Source organism: Castor canadensis, chromosome 1 (genome assembly GCF_047511655.1).
Source record: "Castor canadensis chromosome 1, mCasCan1.hap1v2, whole genome shotgun sequence".
Taxonomy (NCBI): domain Eukaryota; kingdom Metazoa; phylum Chordata; class Mammalia; order Rodentia; family Castoridae; genus Castor; species Castor canadensis.
Genome location: NC_133386.1, coordinates 111,887,475 through 111,898,345, shown reverse-complemented (window position 1 = coordinate 111,898,345; position 10,871 = coordinate 111,887,475). Strand labels below are relative to the sequence as shown.

The 10,871-nt window shown below is 45.3% G+C and overlaps 1 protein-coding gene across 1 annotated transcript in view; it reads left to right on the top strand.

Annotated features, from left to right (window-relative positions):
* The first annotated feature begins 2,345 nt into the window (after positions 1 to 2,345).
* Positions 2,346 to 10,871, top strand: part of Panx1 (pannexin 1) — a 63,783-nt gene continuing 55,257 nt past the window's right edge. Inside the window, exon 1 of the mRNA XM_074080712.1 lies at positions 2,346 to 3,073. Within this exon, the coding sequence (XP_073936813.1) occupies positions 2,893 to 3,073 (181 nt within the window). The 5' untranslated portion in view covers positions 2,346 to 2,892. The remainder of the gene's footprint in view (positions 3,074 to 10,871) is intronic.

Here is a 10,871-nt window from a genome sequence, read left to right as displayed (position 1 = left end):
TGGAATAGCTTCTGTGATTTACTTACTCCTAGAAAGCTCTTGCCTCAGCTCTGTTGGCCCCAAACTGACTCATCTTTGCAGTCCCTACTCTTTCTCTGTACTTCTTTTGTCATTCCCTACCTTTCACAATAATACTTACCCTTTCTAACTTGTATTATACTTAACTGTTCTTATGATTTACTTCTCTTACTAAGTAAGCCCTGAGGACTTGAGGAAAGGGAATGCCATTGTTTTATCTTTGTTCCCTCATCTTTTGAGCCCAGAACTGGCCCAGCACCAGCCTGTAATACATACCTTGAAAGTATGGATACACGAGTGTAGGTTGGATTGCTTTAAGAAATTTGTTTCAAGGTGAAATAGATTCCTTTAGATGTTTATTTAATGACATGGATTAAAACACCTACCATGTACCAGGCATTTGTGCTAAATGTTGAAGATTAAAGTGGTATACCTGGGCACTGACCTACCCTCATGAAGATGACTGCAAAAAGGGGTGACAAACATGAAATAAATAGCTAAACAAATATTTGTTGAGTTGTAATGATGATTATTGTTAATAAGGAAAAATAAAGGGCAATAATAAGAGGTAACTTTTACATAGCACACAACAGTTGCCAGGCACTATCCTAGGCACTTTACCTGTGTTAACTCATTTGATCCATAGGTACCACAATCCTAAGAGGTATCAGAATTTTACAGATAAGAAAACTGAAGCACAGGACAGTCACACAATATCCCCAAGGCCCTTGGCTAGTAATGGGGAATGCCAGTATTAGGAGAGTATTTAACAAAGATACCTAACCTAGTTTAGTCTACTCAGGGGAGACTTTCCTGGGAAGGCCACATTGAGCTGAGGCTAGGAGAGTAAATAAAGATCAGGCAAAGAGGCCAATGTTGGGTAGAATTTTGGGCAGGGGAAGGCCTGGATGAGACAAGGAACCTAACTAACTTAACTGAAAGGGAAGGTAAGTAGTGGCTATATTAACAATTTTAGATTTTATCCTAAAAACAGTGCACTCTTTAAATAGAGGAGGTATGTGAACAGATTAGAGCTTTACAAAGCTCCCACTGGCAGTCATGGGGAAAACGGCTTGATGCATGTGTGGTTTGAAGACAGAATAGTAGGCTGAACCTGAGTGCTGGGATTATAGACTGTATCATCAAGCCTGGCTCAGATTTGCTACTTTTAGGAAAGAGAAGCAAAAGAATTGGGAAATCAGTTGTAGCAAGTGGGAGAAATGAAAGTGTTAAAGATGATGCTCCTGGTTTCTGGCTTGGGCACATGAGTGGATTTAATAAGACGGGAAAGACTAATTCAGGTTTAAGGAGTGGATGAAGACTGAAGTCCTGTGAGCTATCCAAATGGGGGGTGTGTAGTGCAAATAGAAGCCTGAAACTCAGTGATGCACAGCACTCCTAACCACTCCTTTGCATCCCTCTCACCTGGAGCTCCTGGAAAGGTCTAGAAGTCCCTCTGCAACATGCATGTCTACTCTGCTTGATTACTATGGCACCAGTTGTTCCTTGAAGTTTCTACAGCTCCCTTTAAATGGACTTCACTGGGAGAAATGCTGGAGTGGGGGCTGGGGATATAGCCCTGAGGTAGGGTGGGCTCCTAGCGTACAAGAGACCCAGGGTTCTATCCCCAGTATTACACAATAATGTTGTGAGGCAGGAAAGGAGGCTATCCTATGCACAGGGTTAGAGGTTGCTTGTGGAAAGGGAAGGAGGGAAAGGAAAAGACAAAGAGCATCAATAATATCATAAAACATAACATCTGTGAAAGTAGAGGATATAACGAATGTATTGAAATCTGTTGAAAAAGGCGGGATGGGAGAATAATGGAAGGAACTGAACGGACCAAAGTAAAGTATACACACAGCGAAGATAGATAGAGAAATCCCTTTGAACATTGACTTAGAAATTTATCATGAATGAAAGTCAGGACTGTAAAATCGGTACAGTGTGTGTGGGTACTTGTGGGAGGGGGAGGGGGAGCAAAGCTTAAGGTGCGGGAATGTGGTTGATGGACTTCATATACCTATAGGAAATACAACAATGAAACCTCATGCAACTGCTTAAAGTGGGGTGCGGAGGGGGGATCAAGGGGGAGAGATGCTGGGGGCGATCTAACCAATGTATAATATAAGCCTATTTGGAATTGCCGCAGTGAATCCCCCCTGTACAACGAATACATCCTAATTTTAAAAAATCCATGTACCAGGAGGCAGTCGAATGAAGATGGGAAGGGCACGAGAAATTTGAGGACTCTGGCTGGGATGATCTATTTTAGCATGAGCCCCGCCCGGCGTCAGCAAGGCTTCCGGAAACTCCACGCCCCTGAGCACTCGGTTTCCCCCGGTGGTTCCGGAAGAGCGCGGATCACTGGGCTCGGGCGGAGGGTCCGCCTGCAAGGCAGCTAGGGCGGCTGGGGCGCGGAGGGGCGGGAGCCAGAGGCCAGTGCTTTGTTTCGGGGTTGTTTTTGCGCTTCGTGGCGTGGCGAGAAAACCTCTGCGCCCAGCTGTCGTGCGCCCCAGGGGACCGGCGCGGGCTGAGCACGCGGGGCGGGACCGCAGCGCGTCTGAGCGCCAGGTCCCAGTGCCGCCCGGACAGAGGCCAGGGCGCGAGCTCCTGCGCCCCGCGCACCCCGGGGCTCCAGCTCGCCGGGCACCGCGGGGACGCAGCAGTGGCTCCGGCTGGGTCTCTGGGAACCCGACGCACCGAGACAAAAGGTCGGAGAGATGCAGCAGGAGCTGGGGAGCCGGCAAAGGGAAAGCGAAAGCCACGCGCCGGGGAGCTGACCGGGTGCAGGCGCCGCGCAGCCCTCCCGACGCCGGCGGTACCCGGCCTGCCCTAGTGGGCCTGCCTGGCCGAAGCTGCGTCTCAGTAGCCATGGCCATCGCCCACCTGGCTACGGAGTACGTGTTCTCGGACTTCTTGCTTAAGGAGCCCACCGAGCCCAAGTTCAAGGGGCTACGGCTGGAGCTGGCGGTGGACAAGATGGTCACATGCATCGCGGTGGGGCTGCCTCTGCTGCTCATCTCGCTGGCCTTCGCGCAGGAGATCTCCATTGGTAAGAGTCGGGGGGCGGCACAGCGGCCAGCGCTGGGCCGCGTTATCTAGGGCTGTCGGGTCTGGTGAGATGTGATTTCATTGCACTTCATCCTGAATTTTGGAATGCCCCGGTAGTGCTCCCAACAGTGGGCGTGCAGATTGGGAAGATGGGCCCAGTTGCATCATTTGTATCCCGTTGACTCTGCTCATATCCTACTCCTCAGTTCTTTTGTTCCCTGTGTCCACCTAGCGAACTGTGGGTTAGTGGTCTTGTCCCATCCTTTTTACTGGTGCCTTGCCACCATTTGCCAAGTTGTCTCCCTTCTCTCCACCGCTTTCCCCCAATATTTGTTCAGTCACCTAAAATTTTGTACCGGAAAAGTTCCTGAGTGGCTGAAGAGTATATGAAGACGAGTGCCCCATGAAAAGTGTGTTTTCCTTTCATATCTTAGATTTAATTGATATTTACTTTAGTTCTGTAGTGTTGTAAATAATGGGAAATGACACAATTGGCAGGTTTTAGATCCTCCATGTGAACAGTCCTCTTCTGAATGAGAGATAAGTCTCCTTTATGTAAATTCTCAGTTCATTTTAACTGTTCTGTGAGATTTAATAGTCTGGTGATTTGGGCAGGATCTCCTCCTGGCAAGTGGCTCGACAATTGTTTTGACTTTCAGCACAGGAGAGGGTGTAGGAATCACCTGAAGATTGTGTGGGAGGGTAAAAGGGAGGGGTTGGACCATGGGGAAGCTTATGGCAGAGGGTGGGTGGGTTTGGTTAAGCACAGATGAGACCATTGCCAAGATTTAGAGATGACAGAAAATGTTGCATGTCTTTGGAAGGGAAGACACAGGGAGTGTCCTAGCCAAGGCAGTAGGATTAATCGGGTTTCTGGGATCAGAGCAAATGTGAACCTGTTCAGATTTCAGCAATAGTGGCAAGTTGCTGAACAGAGGACACACTGGTTGACAACAGCACTTAATAAATAGTCTGATGGTGGCATACAGGGTCTGGATGTGAAGGAGGGGAGAGAGTGGAGCTAAGAAGCTGGGTGCTATGAAGTGGGGCATTAGTTGAAGTCTTGTGCATGGATGGTACAAAATGTAGAAGGCAAAGGAATGGGCATTTCTGAGAGAGCAAGGGGTAATGAGAAGAATTTCGGTACCTAGATTTTAATAGACTGTGAAGGGGAGAGACTGGTTGAACTTGTTAAAAAGGTTGTAGGCCTAGATGAATAGAGACTGGACATGTTGATGGGAATAGCAAAATTGAGAGTAAGATTTGGTTAGGAAAGGGTCATGATGAGTTTGGCAGGAAGTTGTCAAATTCATTGTTTCGTTGGTCCTTGGGCAGACATGGTCATGAGGTTTCCCTTTTGTCTTCTAGTTGATAGGAATTGTGTCTTTAAGCTTAGAGGAAAACCAAGACATGTGGATCTTGGAGATAATCTCCCCTTTCAGTATGAGCTGTGTGCAGAGCCAAGTGCCAGGCACTGAGGATCTAGGAATACCCGAGGCATGGTCCCTGACCTGGAGAAGCAAATGTTGGGCACCTGGTGGGGGCAGAGAGCCAGGAGGGAAGAACTGATCACTGTCCATGACCAAAGCCTACCTTTAGTCTGCCTACTAGAGGGACTCCTAATCTACCTGCACCAGTAGTGCCTTAGATAGGTCCACATTGATGGGTTGTCCGTGAGGCATTTTTGGGTGTGAAAGGATTTTGAGTGAAGGTCCTCCTCCTACCCTGTGGGAATTTATCACCCAGCTGTGCACTAGCAGGAACCTGCTAGCAGATAGCAGCATTCATCAGTGTGTGATTCAGTGACAAAGCAGGTGCCAAGCTCTGACCATCAGGATAGTGAAGGTTGGCAGACCCTTGGGTGAAGCACTGTCAAGCAGATTCCCATGTCTTCTGAAGTGCTTCCGGAGTTCCAAGGCAGAGCTCAGGCATGTGGAGTGAAGCCACCAGGACCAGGGAGACATATCAGATTGAGTGTACATTTAGATAAAACCAGAAGAAGGGCTTTAGAGAGGAGAGAAGTACATAAGTTAATACATGGAGGTGGTACAGTGGGATGATGTCATCTAACATTTAATTTTGTGCAATTTAGCTGTGTGTCCTCAGACAACAATGAAAGAAACTAAAGAAGAAAGTGAACCATAACAACAGCAAAGAGAAAGTAATTTAACTGGTGCAGGCACTTTGCCCTCAGTGAGCACAGGCCCAGGAGCTGACAGGGCCTGCCAACTGCAAACATAGCTTCATCCTCCATCTCCTGATAACTACTCCCCCTCTTTCTGGTGTCTGGGACGCTCTCCTTGTTATAATTGACACATTGCATTATAGCCTGTCCATGTGGTTGCCTCACCTATAATATACTTAATCTTGTAGTGATCCCTAGGAGCTGGAGTCTTGTATGGCATCTTGAAGCCTTTCTATAAACATTTGTTGGGTGAACCAAAGGTGAGAGCTTTTGGCATCATGAGATGTTTCTTGAGCTAGTATGATAATGCTGTTCCTTGCCAGTGGAGCATCAGACACTTGTAAGATATAGGATCTGTTCCTCGGGAGCATGACCAAGCAGAGAAGCTGGACACGCAGTTATCCTAATAGAAGATTCATGGAATCTGGGCAGTGTCAGAGGTGTGTACTAAACCTGGTACAATGAGTTTCTTCTGACTGACAGGAATGGTGAGCAGGGAAAAGTTTGAATTGAGCTCTGAGACAGGATTCCAAGAGTATGGACCAGTATGAGCTGAAGCAGAGAGTATGAGATGCACCTGGCTGCCAGAGCTGGGAGTCAAAGTGAGTATGGAAGAGGTTGCAGGAGCTCCCGTGGTTTTCCTGTTTGCATTGGGGTATATATATCAAATTAGAAGTGAGGAAATCACTGTTAATCACATGTGTTAGTTTTCCTTTTTTTCTGCTTGTGTTGATAAACTAGTGTATATAAAAGTTAACTGATTTTGATTAACATCACCATGGTGGCTTTGGCCCCTTCACCTCTGCAACAGCTCACATAGGCCCATAGTGATGGGTACTGTTAGCCTAGGCAAGTGAAGAAGGCGGTGGAGGGCTGGAGGCATGGCTCAAGTAAGTAGAGCCCCTGCCTACCAAGTGCAAGGCTCTGAATTCCGTTCCCAGCACCATAAGAGAAAAAGATTGTGGTGGGGTGAGAGAGCAGAAGGGATCCTGCCTTACTCACCAGATCTTGCTGCCTTTGGGTTGTAGGTCATCACAGAAGTACAGGAATGATGTGGTCCTGAGGTGCAGAGCAGAGTTGGTGCCATGGTCAAGGTGGAGGGTAACTCTGGGAGCTTTTGCAGCAGCCTGGGCTGCAGCTGCTCATGGGTCCTGATGGGCCCTGTATGGTGAGAGTAATAAGCAGAAACGTTCATAAGGGAGCAGCTAGGAGATTCTGCCTCTGAGTTGTGTCTGGCATTTTGAAGACTTGGATAGTGAGCTACTAACTGTCGGATTGCATTTATTTAAGAGCTTAAATATGCATCTGTTCTTGTTAGGCCTGATGCTTCTACTCAGCCGATCCAAAATTCTGGGGACCTGACTCCTCTGTAGGGTAAGAGTCAGTTGTGTATGTGTATCCCATTATACATAAATGGCACACTGCAGAACACAGTTGGAATTTAATTTAATTGTGACTCAGAACTAGAAAGACTATGCAATGGGGGACAGAGAAGGGGGAGTCAGCACTGACTATGTTTTCCAGCCCTCATTGTTCCCTCCTCTCACCTTATGAGATATGAATCTTCATGCAGCTCAGTAGAACTTTAGTGAGGGAGGTGTGTCTCCTGAGTCCTCCCTGGGAGAGTGGCTAGCCTGAGGGAAAGAGGGGGTGTTTCAAGTAAGGGTCCCAGTTGCTCGAAAGTTCTCCCTCCCCCCAGTGCCACTTAGTGAAACCAGTGCTGTCCTGTGGTAAGACCCTCATAGACTACCTCTGATAAAGGTTGAAAAGGATGCATGGCATTATGGGAGGGAGCTAAGCTGTTCCACTGAATTTATAAGCTTAAATTATATGACAAGTACCTGTAATTCCCATTTTATAGTATTTTTGTGATAAGGAGGGATCAGTTTTCACAGTGCTGAAGAGTTGCACTGCAGATGGAGGGGTGTTATTCTGCGTGGCTCACACATCATACATCTGTCACTGTTGTGGAGGCTGCAGAAGGCAGAGTTCTGTGTCACAGAAGGCCCCTTATTCTAACACATCTTCCTAAATGCCTCAAAGGGTACAGCTATGGCAGAATGGCTCAAGTAGATTGCCTGCCTGGCAACCATGAGGCCCAGTGTTCAAGCCCCAGTACCACCAAAAAAATAAAAAGATAAATAAAAAAAAAAAAGGTGCAGCTCATTTCACTGAGAGAGACAGAGGTTACAGAGGTTGAGGAAATAAGTGGGGGACAACTTATTGTAGAGTACAAGCATGGTTGCTCTACATGACCTTCTAGGATTATGTATTGAAACTTGTGAAGAAATGAGTTCCCTAAGTGTGTTGAGCTCATGCGTGTGCTGAAGCCCTAACCCCAGTGGGGTAGTTGGAGGTGGAGCCTTCACAAGGTAATCGCGTTAGATGAGGTTATGAGGGTGAGGTCTCCATGTCCGAGAAGCCCATGAGAACTTGACAGAAGCGCAGTTACGCCTGATAATCAGCAGGCTGAGTTTGGCATGGCCCCAGCTGCAGAAGTGGGCCAGGGCAAAATGCAAAACGGCTGTTTTTCCTCAGATGTTTACCTTCAGAGAAAGAGAATAAGGGATCCCAGGTTTCTCCTGTTACCGTGTCATGCCCCTCCCTGAGAACCGTTGCTGCACTTCCTTGTTTCCCACTGTATATAAAAGACTCCCTGAAGAAGGATGGGTTGTCTGGTTGGCTGCTGGCTGCTTGGGGGGCGGCTGCTGTTGTGTGTCCGCCAGTCTAAAGACAGAGTTTAGGAGTTATGCTAGAGACTAGTGAAACATGGGACAGTGCAAGTCTGAGGACTGAGACTTTAAAGAACAGAAAAGAAGAAAGGCTTTAAAGAATAGAAAGGAAGTAAGGTTTTAAAGAAGAGAAAAGAAATAAGGTTTTAAAGAATAGAGAAAAGAAGCAAAGTAAAAGAAGTAACGAAGCTGTTGTGTGTCTCCATCCGAGCACCCCGCACCCCTGGCCCCAACTTTGTGCATGTTTATCTTCTATCCTTTGTTCTTTCTGCATCTCCAGTGGCCCCCAGTTAGATTTCTAGGACAAGCTCGTGTGGGTTGCAAGAATAAACCTTTATAAGAAGAGGAAGAGAGCCATCTCTCCACAAGCATGGCTGTCAGGAAAGGCATGTGAGTGTACATCAAGAGAGTGGCTGGTCAGATTCCTGACCAGACACCAGATCTGCTGACACTGTGACCTGGGACTTCTCAGACTCCAGAACTGTGAGAAAATAATGAATGTGTGGTATTTAAGCCACCCAGCCTATGGTATGTTGTTATTGCAGTCCATAGAGACTAAGACAAAACTTTTGACTCTGAGTGGGAGTCATGTTCTTGGAGTCTTTTGACAGACATGATCCATGATGCCCTAGACTTAAGGTTGTGTCAGGCCCAGTGTACTGCCTTAGGACTTCTTTAATTTTGGGTACCATAACCTCTGGGTACCTTGGGGAGAAAAGTACCCTAGGCTCCTGTGAGGATGTTTCTTGGCCTGAATCCAGGCTAGCTGGGCCAAATGAGCAATGAAGGCAGCCTGTAGACCCCAGGGGAAAGGATGTGTGGTCAGCCAGGGATCCTTGTTCCCCTGCCACCCTTTCCCAATGTCCTCCCAGTGGACAGCCTCATTTCTGGACAGGGAGTGATGTGTTTCTTCATGTTAACTCTGCCCTGTGCTATCATTACAGGGCACGCATTGGGCCAGCCTCAGTGAGGCAGAGGCAGCTCTGCCTCTATCTTAATTTCCCTGTGTTTCCCGTAACTGAGGCTGGAGCTGGCAGCCCCGGGGGTTGATGTCATCTGCTTTATTGTGACTGGATTTAGGCAGTTATTGCAAATATCCTCAGGCTAGTTTTCAGTGTGTGCCAGCTGGCAAAGCTGGTTGATTCTTTTAAGGGGCATCTGTAACAGTATTTAGGATCTCATTGCTATGGTCCTATAGCAGCACATCCTCAAACCAAAAAACCAAGTGAAGGACATCTACAGTCCAGAGAGGCTCCTGTTGGGTAGACATTTTATCTTGTGAATGGTTTTGTCTTATTTTTAGTTCACAAGCAGAACCTACAAGTATTCTCATGGTAAAGGACACATGCCACATGCCAGAGGTCACCACAGTGGACACTTTGTACAGCCTTACCACCCCCTTTCTTGGAATCAATACAGTATACAATGCTACATTGTATACTATGTTGTATTCTGTATTTGTATACCATATTTTATTTTTTAAACAAAGTGCATCATGCTGTAGTAGTTTGCTTTTTCTCACTTATTGTCTTTTGGAGAGCTTTCCATGTCAATGTAGAGGTATCGCCTCACTGTTAATAAGATGGGCAGATTAGCATCCTGCAGTGTGGCGTATTCTTACTAGAATTTATCTAAGCAGTTTGCTACTGATGGACACTTAGGTTCATTCAGTATTTGTACTTTTACACATAAAGCTTGTTTATACCTAAACTTTGCAAATGCTTCTCTCCTCCCAACATTGAAAGAAAAGGACATGAGAACAGTATTGGTTTCCAGAAAGATGAAGTCATTTTTCAGGATGGTTTTACATTCCCGAGTTACTAGTTCAAGTAAGTAGCACCATCTAGCTCTGACTCCTTTTACATGCAGCTGTCAGAGGTTCGGAAGGGGCATATTGATGTGTTCCTGGTTTTAAGGAAGAAATGACCCATTTCAGGGGTCAAATTGCGACTTTGAGTTGGACTTCCTGATAACATGTTTCACCACACCCTGTAAGCTTCCCTTCTAACATTTAATGCTAGTTGCAGTTAGGTAGTTATTTGTTGAATTCTGTCTTCCCCTCTAGACTGTACCATATGTTCTTAAAATTTGATAAAAAGTAGGTATTCAAGTAAAGTGTGGGCAAATAAACAATGAGCAGGAATGTCAATAGGATTTTAGCATTTTTTGGATACTGACTGTTATTATGTTGTCTCTAAGAAGAATTTTATATCCCTTGAAAAATTAAAATTAAAAAAAAATTCCATCAAAAATTATTTGAAAGTTCTGTGTAGTATTATTGGAGCCAACTTAGAATAACAATAAGAGCAAGAAATATGAAATGACAAATAATAAACATTTCATAATGATAATAGCAATTTAAAAATATGGTACAACCATTGAAAAAAAAATCTACAATACCAGATTTCAGATACCTTTGAATTTTGTTTATAGTAAGACTTGATGAAAAATGCTTTTGGTTTAAATTCTGCACATTTTAATTTTTTAAAGTTCCATTATAATTAGACTGACATAGGCCATCCTTAGAGCAGGTTTATTTTTAATTATTCATTTATTTTTCCAATATAATTAATAATTTTACTTGCACACTTATCATTTCAGCCTGTTTTGTTCTTTCAATGGAATGTCAAGACTGTTGGGGAATTCAACCCATATCCACTGATATATTATGATTTTGTTATTATATAGCCAACCCCTAGGGAAATGAGCTTATTTTAGGGGTATTTGTATTGTTCTGTATGTAGCTCTATTCTCATAAAAATACTTGGCCATTCTGATAATATTTGAAAGGCTATTCAGTAATAGGAAGAGGGCCTTTATTAAGCAGGGTCCTTAGTGGGAACTTGTCAGGTTATCTCAACAATTGGAGTTTTTTCTTTTTG